Source organism: Nicotiana tabacum, chromosome 2 (genome assembly GCF_000715075.1).
Source record: "Nicotiana tabacum cultivar K326 chromosome 2, ASM71507v2, whole genome shotgun sequence".
Lineage (NCBI taxonomy): Eukaryota > Viridiplantae > Streptophyta > Magnoliopsida > Solanales > Solanaceae > Nicotiana > Nicotiana tabacum.
In genome coordinates this window covers 26,637,843-26,653,901 of record NC_134081.1, presented here as the reverse complement: position 1 = coordinate 26,653,901, position 16,059 = coordinate 26,637,843, and the positions used below count along the sequence as shown (strand labels likewise).

Sequence of the window (16,059 nt, the reverse complement as noted above, 5' to 3'; positions counted from 1 at the left end):
GATACCTATCGAGTCAACCCCTTCACCATACTCCGAAGGCGGACGAATAAATATACCTTTACCTGGCCGTTTTTGAGGTGGCGGTAAGTGGATTCTTAGTCCTGGAGAAAGAAGGTACACAGTTTCCTATTTACTATGTCAGTAGAAGTCTAGGAGAGGCTGAAACAAGGTATCTTCACCCGGAAAAATTGGAGCTCACTTTGCTAATCGCCTCCAGAAAGCTAAATCCATACTTTCAATACCACCCCATATGTGTCGTAACTTCTTACCCGCTGAGGAACATCATGCACAAACCCAAGATCTCGGGCTGGTTGGCCAAATGGGCCATCAAAATTAGCTGTTATGATATCCATTATCGACCCCAAACTGCCATAAAATCTCAGATTTTGGCAAACTTCGTGGCCGACTTTACACTGGCCTTAATACCTGAAGTCGAGATGGAATTGTTGTTGACCTCGGGAACCACTTCGAGAATCTGGACCCTTTTTACGGACGGTGCCTCGAATGCGAAGGGGTCCGGGCTCGGCATCGTATTAAAACCACCTACGAGAAACGTAATTAGGCAATCTATAAGAATTGTGAAATTGACTAACAATACTCGGCCATGATTGCATGTCAGGAATTGGCTAAAAGCCTTAGGGCCGAGGTGATCGAAGCTAAGTGCGACTCCCTCATCGTGGTGAACCAAGTTAACGGGACGTTCGAAGTAAAAGAAGAACTGATGTGAAGGTACTATGAGAAATTACAGGTAACGTTGCATCAATTCAGGGAATGGGCCTTGCAACACGTACCCCGAGATCAGAACACTGAGGCCGATGCTCTGGATAACCTGGGGTCATCGGTCGATGCCGATGAATTCAGTTCGGGAACAATAGTGCAGCTCATGAAGTCGATGATAGAAAAGGGCCACACTGAAGTAAACTTAACAAGTCTAACTTGGGACTGGAGGAACAAATATATAGTATACTTGAAGACAGGAAAATTGCCTTCTGATCCCAAAGAATCAAGAGCCCTGCATACTAAGGCTGCCAGATTTAGCTTGGTAGAAGGGCACTGTTCAAGAGAACCTTTGATGACTCACTAGCCAGATGTTTGGGACCGGGAGAGACCGAATACGCCTTGAGAGAAGTTCACGAAGGCACTTGCAGGAACCATTCGGGGGCAGAATCTTTGCTTCGGAGACTGCTTAGGGTCGGCTATTACTGGACCAAGATGGAGAAAGATGCGAAGGACTTCGTATAGAAATGCGACAAATGCTAGAGACACGCCCCGATGATCCATCAACCAGGAGAAATGCTCCACTCGGTTTTGTCCCCGTGGTCATTTATGAAGTAGGGAATGGACATTGTCTGTCCCCTACCATGGGCACCCGGTAAAGCTCAATTCATCTTATTCATGACTGATTATTTTTCCAAATGGGTCGAAGCTCAGGCATTTGAAAAGGTCCATGAGAAAGAAGTCATTGACTTCATCTGGGACCACATAATATGTCAGTTTGGAATATCGGCCGAGGTCGTTTGCGATAATGGAAAATAATTCATCAGTAGCAAGGTAAGTAAATTTTACGAAGATTATAAGATCAAGAAGATACGATCAACACCTTATCACCCTAGTGGGAATGGGCAGGAAGAATCAACAAACAAGACCATACTTCAAAACCTGAAAAAGAGGTTGACCAGTGCGAAAGGGAAATGGAAGGAGATCCTGCCCGAAGTCCTATGGGCATACCGTATGAATTCAAAATCTAGTACCGGGGCCACCTTATTTTCATTGGTCTACAGAGCTGGAGCCTTAATACCAGTCGAGGTGGGAGAACCAAGCTTCAGGTTCCAATATGCGACAGAAGAGCCAAACGGCGAGGCCATGATCACGAGCCTAGAACTGTGAATAGAAACAGCGAATAGAAAGGTATTACAACTGAAGAGCTAGCCTCCGACTCTTTCAAGTCAGAAACTTGGTGTTAAGAAAAGTAACATTACACACCAAGAACCCGAACAAGGGGAAGCTGGGACTGAACTGGGAAGGACCATATCGAGTTGTCAGAAAAATCGATAAAGGCTCGTACAAACTTAAGGCTAGCAACTGGGTTGGGTATTTAAAAAATAGCAGTTTAACCGCCCCCCCCCCCCCCAAACTAAACTTTTTATTATTATACTTTTTTCCTATTTTCTACTAAAAATAGCCCCTCATTCTTTCATTTTTTTTTACAAAATCAATATCAATCCATCAAAATCTCTCTCTAATTTTCTTCTCTACTTGGTACAATTGTTTACTTTATCAAAAAAAATAGTGAAAAAATTATGAGGTTGCTACGATTGCTTACTTTATTCCAAAAAATAGTTAAAAAATATTGAGGTTGTTACAATTTGTAAAAAAATTGTGAAGTTGGTGAATTGGAGTCTTCAACGATAATCAATTTTCAACAAGTTGTTCGTCAATTCGGTAAACTCGTTCCAACTCTTAAATCTTAATATTATAGTTTTGTTTGTTTTATTTATTTGTTATTACTTGATTAATTAATTAGGATGTCTTCCTTAAGAAATACGTTTGGTAAAAGTAAGAATAAGGGAAAATCCAAGACTGGCGAATCTAGTGGTACTGTTGTTCCTCATCCCCTGCCCCCGGCTCCCCGAACTAAACCTCGTAGCCGTCCTACACATGCTATTCTTTATATCGATAATAGTTTATTACAATTTAGCGACACTGAATTTGCCATAATATTGCACCCGGTGAATTTTTAAACCATGAATTAATGAATGCTTTCTATTCTAATAATTATAATACTATTGATGAAAATGATGATGAGAAAATTGATCTTGATAGTGGTATTAACACCTTGTTGTTCTCATTCCATAGAGGGGAGGAAGACTAAAAAAGATATTGCCATATTTTTTTATTGCTGTAGTAAAATTACAAAGGCATTGCTTTGAATTTTTTTTTACAGTATTTTTGTCTTCAAATTTGAATTAAAATATTAGGTCACAGTTCTATAATTAAACTACAAGGCATTGCCTTAGATTTTTTTTTAACATCGTTTTGTCTCTAAGTTCTATTTAATTTAATTAAAAAAATTATTGCTTAGCCGTTGAGCCCATTTAGCCCGTTTGGACTGCGGACCCGACTGGATTAGCTCGAGACCATGAGTTAGTGGGCCTGGTCCCGGGCCTGGCGGGCCCAAATCATAAGACCGGCCCACGAGACCGGCCCAGGCCCACTAAAATCGGTCCAAACGGTCCTGGCCCGTTTGGCCCACGGTCCGGGGCCTGGACCGGCCCACTTACCACCCTTAGCTGCAATGATGAACAATGCATGTTATAGTGGATCACCCTGCTTAACTCCCCTTGTCGAATTGAAAAATCAATGAGGCTGCCCAGTTAAAAGTACAGAATACCAGTTATTCGATATAGTCCCAAATACTAAACCAATAAGTCTGAAAGCACGTATTGCACTCTTTTTTCCTTGAACTGGTTTTGTCCCAAATGGTTTTTCGGCAAGGTTTTTAACGAGGCAACAGTAAAACGTGCTAAGTTAGATTCGAAAATCGGTTTCAAACTGGAGTCAATGATTGTTCACTTCGTATCAACAGTATCCGAGCCCTCACGAGTTTGACCTCGAATAATTGGGGCCATTACCCGCGTATTAAAGTTTTTTGCAAGGTAAAAAGAAAATTTTATATGCTAAAAGCTAAGGCTTGGTGGTTAGGGTTAATTGTAAGGGCTAAATGGTCATATGAACCGTGCTCACATAGTCCACTATAGCCATGACACAAGTTTTTATGCACTTTCGATCATGTACTTTGCATACGGAGAAATGAAAGAAAGTTCCGCTTTGTTATTACGCATTTTTTACTTCTTCGATTCCGGATCCTAGAGCTCACGGGCTACCCCTACTCAGGGACTATAGAGCCTAAAGGCTACCCCTACTCAAGAACTATAGAGCCCAAGGGCTCCTCCTACTCGGGGACTATCACCCGAAGAAAATTTCGGATGATCCGGGCTACCGAATCCTGGAGGCACCAAACGTATTAGGCGCTGCCCAAATACAAAAGGCTATGGCCACCTTAAAAACTGCTCGAAGACGTTCGAAGCCTATAATCAGAAAGTAAGGCCTTTACAAAATAAAAATTTTGAAACCTACTAAAGGGTTACCCTCGGCAAAAATATCGTCTGAAAATACTTAAGCATCTTGGGAACCTACGGTCTCATCGAGGGTCCAAAGCCACGAGCAAACAAAGTTGCATCAAAGTCGGGCTTCGTTCAAACTTTCGTAAAATGAATGCCTCGGAACTACATCTGATTCTGTGCTAAGGCACAAAAAATAATACATGAATAAAAGATGCTGGAAAAGTAAAGACACAATATTGCCAAAAAGGGAAAATTTCATATATATACCAAAATATATTTACAAAGGCCCAATAAAACGGCCTTAAAATAAGCATATATATAAGGAAAAACAAAAACATAAGGGAAAACAAAAACAAATAGAAAAAATATACTAAGGCATTTACGCTTGGTCTTCACCGGGGTCCGATTCGTCACCAGACCCGTTAGAGCCCTCAGAGCCCTCGGAGCCTTCGGCACGTAAAGCTCTTTTGCCTCGGCCTCAAGCTTCTTAGCTTCTTCGATCTCGACCGATAAGTCGAAGCCTCAGGCATGGATGTCTTCGAGGGTCTCTCTTCGGGACAACCACTTCATGTATTCAGTCTTTGTCTTTAGGCGAGTCTCATCTACCTCCACATCGGCCTTGTATTGGGCCACCATTTGCTCGGCGTCATTAGAGGTTGTGTCCAATTCGGACCTCAGTTCCACATGTTCTCTTTCGATGGCATCCCGTTCTGTGACGACCGAGCTCAGTTGTGCACGGAGATCATCGTTCAGCTAGGACCACTTTTCGGCTTTGTCCTTCGCCAGTCGGAGTTGGTTCTCGACTGATGCCAGCTCCTCCTTCGCAGTTTCCTTCTCCGAAGTCAGCATATCCATTCTGCCCTCCCACCCTTCGGCCATGGCCTTGACCTCATCCATCTCGGCCCGAAGCTGGCCGATCAGGTCAATCTTCTGTTGAACCTGCGAAGTTGTGTTGTTAGTCACCATGACTAGCTCCTCGTTTTTAGCTTCAAAGACCTTTACATTTTCAACCAGGTCGGCATGTTCCTATTTTAGGGTCGAGTCCTCATTCTAAGCTTTTTCCATCTCGGCCTAGAAAATTAGGAGGTCTTTAAGGGCCTCATCCTATTTCTCACTAAGAAGCATGCACATGTCCTTCTTCCAGACCTGCTCTTTTAGCTCGAACTCGAGCTGGCTGATTTCCAAGCGGTACCGGAGGAAGCTTTCATGGTGAAGCACTGAGGCCTGTAAAATAACGAAAGTAGTAAAAGACATCAAAACTTAAGTGGGATCACAAAGGGGTACAAAAGTGTTGACGCCTTACCCGGTTCAGCGCCTGCTGCGCCTCGTTAAAAACACTTGACGTGAAAACCTCGTTCATCTTTGCCTGGTCCTCCTCGGTCACCAAGTATTTGAGGTAGCTGGCTACGTCCACCGGAGTAGATAAGACTCGAGTATCCTCCGGGACTGTAAGAACGACAACTCTCTTGTGCTCGGGGTCCGCGCTTGGCGCAAGAAATTGCTTCACCAGTTTTGGGCTCGGACTCGGTCCGCCAGCTCCCGAGGGCACGTCCTTCTTCGGGATATCTAGGTGACCCAGCCCGAAAAACTCCTCCAATGTGGACATGCCCATGCCGTCGAAAAAGAAGTTGAGGGGATCGTCTGAACTCTGCACTCCCTCACTTGACTTTTCTTTGCACGCTTGGGCCTCTTCGAGCATGGACTTGGTATAAGAGGGCGTCTCTATGATGTCAATGACACTGGTCGCCTCATTCGAAATGGGAGTGGCTTCCTGGGAGGTCACAACTCCATCATCCCCTCAGGTTCCCGAGCCTGAAGGGGATCGACCTCGTTGTCCCTTTCTCGGTCGTCGCATGTTTCTCAATGGGGGTCGATCTATGGGCGACGAAAATATTGTCTTCTTCGAGCTCATCCATGAGCCAGTAGAGATAGCCAGGATCCTATGCCCTGGACTTGGTATTCTTTTTGGCCTTCTAGGCCCTGGTGGTCGCCTCTTATTCCTCTTCCCCGATTTTCTTTTTTTTCTTCTTCTCCTCCTTCGCGGCAGGCAAAGACGGATCCTTGTCCTCATCAAGAGGCCTAAGTTTAGTGGTCTTAGGCAGACCTGTAAGAAAAAAGGAAAAGTTAGCACTATATAAGTTAAGAGCATGATGGTGACTATTTCACGGAAGAACCTCACCATGAGAATGGGCCTCCCATTTTCCATTCGAAAGTTTGCGCCATGCGCGCTCGGCGTAAGGCATCTGCTTATAAATCCCCTCGATCCACTTCTTGAATCGGGGGATTGCATTTGGAACTTAGGCAACAACTGCACGACCAAAAACACAAGCGATGAGAAAAAGAAACAAAAAAGAATAAATACCCAAGAAAGACAATACTTACGGGATGCGTTCCATTCCTCGGGGAACGACAGAAACTTGGGGGAATCAGGTCTTCGGTTTTCACCCGAACGAACCTCCCCTGCCAACCTCGGTCCCGGTCCTTGTCAATGTTCGAGAAAGAAGCGTTGCTTGCTCAGCGGACGAGCTTAATCAGTCCCCCTCGGAAGATTCGGGGACTGTACAAGCGGAGTAGGTGGTTGTGGGTGAACCGGGGAGACTCAGTGTTGTTTGCGAAGTGGCGCAAGAGGATTACAATCCTCCAGAAGGATGGGTGGATTTGCCCAACGAACACCTCATACCTCTTGCAGAAAGCAAGAACTACGGGATCCATAGGGGCGAGCGTGAAGGGGTAAGTGTAAACACTCATATACCCCTTCACGTGAGTAGTTATATCATCATTGGGCCCGGGGATGACCACGTCCTTATCCTTCTACTTACAGTCCGCTCGGACATGGGTAGGGTCTTTTTGGTGATAGAGAATATGTATCTCAATGCTCTCTCACCTCGGTCTTGTTCGCTAGAGGCCTTCTCGACCTTAAAGTCATCCCCGATAGAGCAGCCCCCGGGTATGAAGCTCTTCATGGGGGGCTCTGGAGCCACCTCGGCATATACGGTCGGGTGGGAAGATGAAGGGGCAACCTACTGAGGCACTGACTTGGAAGTTTTAGCCATCGTGATCTAAGAAGATATGAAAATTTGAAGGGAAGTATGAAGACTTGAAGGAGAATATGAAGATTCGAAGGAAAAATATGAAGATTTGAAGAAAGAATATGAAGGTTTAAAGGTGGGATGCAGATATGAAGATCTGGGTTGGAAATCCAAGAACAAATATGTAGGTTTGAAGATCAGAGATGAAGATATGACTGCTCAAGAAGCAGGGTATGAAGATTTGAAAAAGTTAAAAGACGTTAGAAAATCCGAAGGTAAAAGCTATGATCGGAAAGTGAAAGAAGTATAAAAGGTCAAAGCTTTTATAGGGGAAACATGCAATCAATGCGTGATGTTTCACATTCGAAGACAACCAGTCGATGACCGACACGTGTCCGAAGTTAGACCGACGCGACTGATGGGATGTTTTGACTTACCCGTCATCTCAGTTACAACGTATGAGGGAAGAAATCGAGGCTCATCTATTCGTTTTCCGTCGATCCGGCGGACCTACTCTCCAAAAAACGAGGAGACTATCTGTATACAAGTAAAATCAAGGGCAATTCATACCCCGATTTTTCGGTGAAGAAGACGGAAGGAGGGCACGGACACACGAGGTTGAATTCGAGGCTAGGAGTCTTTTGTACCGAGACCCATGAAAGATGAACAATGTGCATATCGTCGGGCGTGATAAGGCAACGCTTTCCGGACCCAAAACGAGCCCTAGGACCTCAGGAGATATGGCAAATATTTACACATGACTAATAGAGGGCCGTGATATCCGTACCCAACTGGATATCACGTTGCAGATCTCGCCCGATGTCGGTTACGAGTGAGTAATTAGCGAGAAAGGGAGATTTTTACCCTTTTTAGACTTGTACTAGGGATGAAACTCTCCTATTATATAAAAGGGAAGTTTTAATGATAAACATCCCTAATTCTAAGTTATCAAGGAACATAATCATTGGAATGCAAAAAAAAGTACATATTTCATCCTCTTTCATGTAGCTTTTTTTAATCAAGCTCTTAGCTCTACAATTGTAGAACCCTTTCAACGCTGAATCGACCATTGTAGAAGCCATTGCATATCTTCTTTATGCAACATAAGGATGAAAAAGGAATAAGAAAATTTGCGATACCAACAGTGAAGAACATGAAAAACTTAGATTAACAATAGCGTTTGATATTGCCTTCTCCTTAGAGTGTCAAATGTTACAATTTTTACAAGATGCAGAAGAATATAGTAATATAATATACGTAAAACCATCCTCTCAACTAGATCGAGCTGAAAAAACAAGGTGCGTTGGGCTGGGCTTAAGAGAAGAAGCCGAAGGTGTCGAAAATGGTAGTGTGAAGTGGGTCACTCAAGTGGGTAGCCCAGTTGTTAAGTGGGCCTTTTCCAGTAGCAGCAGCTTGGACAGCAAAGCCCAAGAATGCAACCATAGCAAGACGGGCATGCTTGATCTCAGCAAGTTGAAGTGTGGCCTTTTTCTCTGGGTCAGCAGCAAGGCCCAATGGGTCAAAGAATGATCCACCAGGGTAAAGCCTCTTCTCCGGGTCAAGCTCAGCGTTCCTTTGGAATTCAATGTATCCAATAACAAGGACCTCAATCCAGATCAATGTTGTAATGGAGAATGGGAGTGGTTGTCCCAAGTAGGATGATCCCTCAACCAACTCAACCTATGCAAGTCCAAGAAAGGGTTATAAGCAATAATTTTCTAATTTCAAAAATGTTGGCAAGATTCATAATTTAAACATAAGAGTTTAACCGTTCTGTTCTCACAAGTTGAATCCAATCGTCTTTTAAATTTGTGTTCGAATATTAATAATTGTTGAAATATTTTTTACTTTTTATGTATATATATATGTGTAAAAGATACTTAAGTTCAATCGAACACATTGAGGAAATGAAAGATTACATTGGTGATATAGCAAGTTAAACAACAGTGATAATGTAAATATATTTTGTACAATTACTGTATATAACTTAAACCCGAGAAGGATTGTAAGTCTTTTTCATTTGATTACGTTTTGTTCATGATGCCAAGTCATTTTACCAAGAAAAGACGACATTTCTAGTTGAGGCGAGGTCAGAAAAAAGGTCTCTTCAACTACACTATGCAATATCAAACTTAAATTGTCCAAATGAATCTCGCTTTGTTTTCCAGTTAAGGTTTACTATGTTACCATTTTTTGTTGATCTATTTTTCTTCTCTTCAAGCTCGACCATGAGCATATTGCTACAACTTTAAAGTAAAAAGATTTTCTTCAGTAGAACACCAATGTACTTGTAATCCGAGATCTAGTAGCACATGTAAACCCACGGTTTTGGAAACTAGGCAATCAAGGGACAATCGGGAAAGAGTAATCACAGAAAACATACTTAGTACTCCATTAACCTACTATTCAGGCATCAAACTTGATCTAAATTACGTTATATCTAGAAGTAATATGCAGACACGATGAAACGACAAAACATAAAGCATGCATAAATGCAACTATGCATTATCACAGCGTTATTACTCTTTAACTACAATTTTATGCAAATATAATATAGATATAAAGTTTTATTTAAAACTATCCATATATATTTAATTCAAATATCATTTAGTGGGTATATATATATACATGCTTACAATTACAAACGACGGTTCTAAGAGCATGAATTAACATGTAGTAAGACTTATCTATTCGAAGGAAGTAATGTACTACTACTAAATTATAAGTCGGGAATTTAATTAACTTATGTAGCTAACAACTTAAATTTGTTTATTGTTTAATTACTAACAGTAAAATTTTACATGTCTGATATTCTAGGTAGCTAGTAGTTCCATTTCTTATTGGCAGTTAATTATCAGTAGTTATTATAAAGTGATATGATAATATTAATTTTTGTGAATATATAACTTAATCTCAGGTTATAATTAATACGTTGATGCAAAAGGATAAAATAGTACCTTTCCGGCGTCTTGCCATGTAATACCAGTGAGCCATTCAACAGTCAAAGCACCAAGTGTAGCCAACATAGCCCATCTCCCATGGATCAGCTCACATTCTCTGAACCTCTGCAGTCCAAACACCTCACTGTACGGCTGGAACGGTGTCGATTTCACATCAACAGCTTCAGTCCTGGTCCCAATAACGTCACCGGCCAAATTCTTAGCCAAATTCTGGTCCAATGAGTCCAAATCAAATTGCAAGTACTCAGCAGGTTTCCCCAAACCAAATGGATCGAATCCGTAGTCGCCGACGAGACTCCCGTCGAGATATTCCGGTGCCTTAGCTCCTGGGAACCATAACGGTCTGTCTGGGATTTGCCTTTTTGGAGCCTTTTTAGGTGCGGCTTTTTTGGTTCCGAATCCGAATCGGGCTTGGACTCTGCCGGCACCGGAGTGAATCTCCGGCAGCCGTGTTCCGATGAATGAGGATGTGGCAGCTGCGGTAGCCATTGCCGCTAATGTGAGCTAGCTATAGGGTTATGAAATTTGTTGAATTGATGTGGTGGAATATGGAGCCTATACTGATTATATTAGTGAAGAAGGTACAGATTTTTGATCTGTGGAGGAAAGAATTGTGACGGTTGGATGAGATGATGGAGTGATCGGACGGTTGAAAGAGAGAAAGGCCTTATCTGATTCTTATCATGGCTGATTTCAAGTGGTGTGTTTGAAGGACACGTAGGATTTGAAGTCTTGTGGTTGACATGCAACATTGGAGATCAGAGTTTTAGTGAATATCTCTTTTTTTTTTTATGGGACCATGTAATGAAGAAGAACGATGGGATTGGTGGGCTTTCGATTTTTCATATTACTCAGATTGAATTGTCACATACGTGGAAAAGAAAGAAAGAAAGAAAAGAAAAAAAGAAACAGTGACAAAACTTGTCATGTACTTGCCTGCTTAGTACTATGATCTTTTAACATAATTATCTTCTTGTTTGATTTATTCCCTTATTTCCCTTTGTTCTTTTTTCTTTTTCTTTTTTAATTTATAAAATAAGGTAATTTTATTATAAAACTAGCTTTGATCCTGATTGCAGTGGACGCCTTATTTTGCACTAGAGTGAAGTTACGAATTTATAGAAAATGTAAATTTAGAAGCAACATGTTAAGCGGAGGTGAAAGCAGAGGGTTAACTTTAGATATCAATCATGTCATCTATTGCAATGGTTTTAAAACCGTTGCAATAGGCCTGATTACTAGTATTGACATGTTGATCGAAGTCACAATTAAACGAAAAATTGGTATGACTTTTGCACTCAACGACTTGATACAATGATTCCTAACCCCTTTAAGTGTTTTTGAATTGAATGAAGCTCTACTAGTTACATTAATTGTGTGACATTTTATTAAAACACAAACAAGTTTTCTTAAATACGGAGTAGTAATCTTACTTCATATTAATTATTTCATCAGATCGGTTTGTGATGAAATAGATATGATTTCTTTACACTCAATAAGAGGTTTCAGGTTTGAACCCAAAAAATAAAAAAAACATTCTGGTAGGGAGAACTGTCCTCCTTTAACGGGCCTTGCGTGACACAAATTTGAATTAGTCAAGACCTCAAAGCAGGTATCGGACACCAGAAGGGAACCTAAACAAAATTATTTCATCAGAGTTTACAAATTTATTTGTGGTTATGTTCTTATTATGTTACTGTCCAGAAGAATATTGTCAATACTGACTCATTTGGGTGGGAGAAAGAGAGAAAGCACATAGGAATAGGTGCATTATATTTATTTCAAAGAAAAACTCTGAGAATTTCAAAATTGCCTATTATATTATACTCGCGTGGGCATAAAATCCGAAAAACCGAATTCCAAATCAAATCGAATTAATTTGGTATTTCGATTTCAGTTTTTTCGGTATTTCGGTTTATTTCGGTACAAAAATTTTGGTATTTCGGTAATTCGGTTCGGTATACGGTATACGGTATTGAGTTTTTGATATTTCGGTATACCGAAATAGTTTAGTCCAAGCCCAACTTTGTTTTTAATTTTTAGCCCAATAACCTTAAGCCCACACCCCAAATTCCAAAGAGGAATCGACATGGGTGAGCACTTTTTAAAAATTATTTAAGAAAATAATAATATTTTTTATTTATTACATAAATGAAAGATTTTTTTTACACTAATGGCATATTATAAAGATTAAAAAAATAATTAATGACCAGACAAGATGCATAAATCATGGGACATTCTCTACCATCTTAAAGAACTTTTGACATACTTCCTTGATCCGGCAATATCCAACATTGAAATGCATCCTATGGTGTTTCATGCGTTCCATTATTCTGTAGGATTTTGATGGTTTATGTTAGATATATTATACGTATATATCTATCACTATATGGAACATACCTATTTATATATGTACATTATGTCATTTATATATGTTGTATATAATAGTACTATATTATACAAAGTGAAATTCATACAACTATATAACATAGTCCAAACATATAGTAATATTTATACGATAAATATACCACAAACTGAATTATAACATATAATACACTCCAGAATTTTTATATCAATATTTTGGCGGAATTCTGAATACATAATATTTATATCGATATTATTCTGTAAATATTTATTTCTAAGTATGTATGTATCTTATACCATTTATATAATTAAATATGCAATATACTATCATTATTCCATAAATATAAAATGAAATTATTTCATTATTATACTTTTTATAATATTAAATATTGCTAATTAAATTTGTAATATACCAAAAACTACGTTTGGTGGAAGTCATTCATGCGAGAAATTAGGAATAGATTGTGGAGAATTGGTTGATCCATGGCAGAAGAAAAAACCAAGATATTTCAGTTGTTTTCTTCCTATTAGTTAATGGAGTGAGGGAGATAGTGAAAATTTGGTTTAAACCGAACCGTACCGAACCAAAATAAGAAATACCGAACCGTACCGAAATATTTTGGTACGGTATTTGGTATACACAATTGATAAATCGAATACCGAAATACCGAATCGAAATTCTTAAATACCGAACTGAAATACCGAATGTCCACCCGCCTCATAGGATGTTTATGAAATGGTTCACTAAACAGGGATGTGTTACAAAAGTATGTCGATAATTGCATTTCGAACTAATAGGAATTTATTCTACTTCATCTATTAAAGAAAAATGATTTTCTCAACAAGCTTTATCCAAGAATGTATAGACGAGATGGTTGAAGACTTGCATTCCAGTACACATTATTTCAATTACTTATTTCAAAAGGTGGCTTGAAAACCTTTATTCCTTGTAAATCAAACACTATCGAATAACTATCATATAAAATTCCAACATTATTGAAGAACCCCATTGTTACTCTCGCTCATATCTTTTATGGTGGACAACACCTACGAAATTTGTTTCAGCAAATGTGTTTTTATGCTATGTGCATTTCTACTGTAATTTTTTTATGCTATCAAGTTAAGTTGACCTACAATAATATGTTACTCTCAGCCTGATATGATTAACCTAAAAAATATAGCAATAACATGTATACTATAACAGATACGGCTCAATGGTGTTGGACAGTTGGAGGCCTAGAGTCAAGCCATAATAAAAGGCCTTAAACTTGTTTAATAATTTTAGACATTTTTGGTGAAGTTTATTCTTTTTATTTTTTGAGATGCAATTTAATCTCGACGATGTAACCAACCCATTTAATCTTTGTTGAAACATTACTAACCTTTGATAAGATTTTATTAAATTTAATTTTGATTTTTTTTCCACATGAGCGTTAACATAACTCACTATATAGCATTACCTTCCAAAATAATAATTATGTGTGAATTTGTATTTACAAAGATGATAAACAAATCAGCTATAGCTTTTCACCATCTAATTAGCTTGAAGCATACCTAAAGAGACCTTGAAGAAAATATCTTACAAAGTTAGAGTTGTAAATAAAATTTGTTCAAGTTTAAATAAGAAAAACTAGAAAGTAACTACAGATTTAATTATTTTTCACTTTCATTTGAATTTTCTGAACCAAATTTGAAAAAAGACAACATAAATATAATACTATGAGATTAACGATTAATGACAATGTAGCAATAGATGGTTAAAAAATTTCTTATCACTACGTAATAATAAGTACAATAAATATTTAAATTACATATAAGAAGAGTAGATTTTGGGGCCTCTAATTTTGTGAGGCTTAAAGCGATCGCTTTAGTACCTTAGGGGTTAAGTCGCCTCTGATTATAATATTGTCTCTTTTCGTTTTTTTGAGTCGATAGTCTTTCGAAAACAATCTCTTTACTTTTTTGGGGTAGGGGTAAGGTCTGCGTACATATTACCCTCCACATACTTTACTAGTGAGATTTTAGTGGGTTGTTGTTGTTATTTTTCTCCAAAAGCAATCACAAGGGACTTCATTAATATAGTTACTATTATAACAATAACCAGACGTTTCATAAGATTCTCATTCTATCATGAAATGCGAATAATAATAATAATATCCTTCGGTAATGGGCAGCAACAAAAAGTTTTTCTTAGGCACTCATTGCCCTACCTTTTATTTATCTCAAATACTTAAGACTTTCATCTCCAACCTTTACCCCCATTTTGGGACCAAACCCAAAATGGGGATTTCTTCAATTTGAAGATAACTTATTCCAACTATTTTTCCATTTTTTTCTCCAAAAGAGAATATTTTTTTTATATTCTTTTCTCTCTTCTATATTATATTATTATCTTTCATTTTAATTTTATTTTTTAATTTCTATTAAACAAATTCCATCTTTTATTTTTATTAATTTGTAATTACTATTAAAACAATTTCATAAAATTTTAAATAATATAATTTGTAAGCAATTATTATAGATTAACTAATAATTCAAATAAAAGTGAAGTCATATTTTATATTTGCACCTTTTATTTTTTTGTGATGGTTATATCTTTTTCATACAATGATAACTCATAATAAAATTAACCACCAATTTTACATAAAAAAAAATAGATGCACGATAATTAATTTTTTAAAATTATACGTCAAAGTTAAGATGAAAAATTAATTAGGTAAATATATTATATAAACATAATTAAGTATATATAAAAAGATAAATTAAAAGATTAAATAATAAAAATAATAATATTTTAATGGGGAATAGTAAATGAGGAGATGAATAGTGTGTCCCCAAATTTGGGGAGACACTATTCACCCCCATTTCGGGGACAAAAATGGGGGAGGGTTGGAGTGAAATTTTTCAATTTTTGTCCCCAAAAATAGGGAAATCTCCATTTTGGGGACAAGGTTGGAGTTGCTCTAAGATACAGAAAAAAGAGCTGATAAAACTCTTTATTTCCAAAAATAAAATAAAATATACAACTACTAGAGGAATTTAATTATACTGTTTTTATTTGCATAATTAATAGAGAGTATACAAACGCTAAATATTTCAAGCTCTTAATATTACGATTTAAATTATGAAAGTAACTCTTAACTAGTAACTCTCTTAAGACATAGTATACCATGCCTCAATAAGCTAGACAATATAGATGATTTCAAGTTAAAAAAAAGTTATAAATTACTACTAATAACTACCTTACCATACACAGTTTGATATTCGTTTCTTCAATAATAAACCACCTACATTTATTCACTTTCAGCCAATAATTATTCCCTCTATATGAAAGTTATGCACGCCATTCTATAAAAAAAATCTATAATTATTAATTAAAGCTAAATTTTAAACAAGTTATTTTTTAAATTTTCACTCAAATCACTCATAAAACTTCAAAAACAACCCAAACTAAAATTTATGTCCAAACACAACTTTAAATTTCAAATACCATTTTCACTTCAAAAAAAAATTTCATTCGAATTTTACAATTCTCATGTCCAAACGCCTATATCGTTGAAATATCTGATGTCCTCCACGTGT

General features: G+C 38.0%; 1 protein-coding gene across 1 annotated transcript; it reads right to left on the bottom strand.

The window, feature by feature from the left end:
* Positions 1 to 8,298: 8,298 nt before the first annotated feature.
* Positions 8,299 to 10,704, bottom strand: LOC107798677 (chlorophyll a-b binding protein CP29.2, chloroplastic). The gene is made up of 2 exons (XM_016621695.2): positions 10,111 to 10,704; positions 8,299 to 8,833 (listed from the first exon to the last, which is right to left on the bottom strand). The coding sequence occupies exons 1-2, from the start codon at positions 10,600 to 10,602 to the stop codon at positions 8,468 to 8,470; spliced, it is 858 nt and encodes a 285-aa protein (XP_016477181.1). The 5' UTR covers positions 10,603 to 10,704; the 3' UTR covers positions 8,299 to 8,467.
* Between the last annotated feature and the right edge of the window lie 5,355 nt (positions 10,705 to 16,059).

What these genes read in the sequence shown, in the direction of transcription:
- LOC107798677 (XM_016621695.2), bottom strand. Translation starts at nt 10,602, where the DNA reads ATGGCTACCGCAGCTGCCACATCCTCATTCATCGGAACACGGCTGCCG. An exon ending in CATGGCAAGACGCCGGAAAG is followed by an intron (nt 8,834 to 10,110) that starts GTACTATTTTAT and finishes GGACTTGCATAG; the next exon opens with GTTGAGTTGGTTGAGGGATC.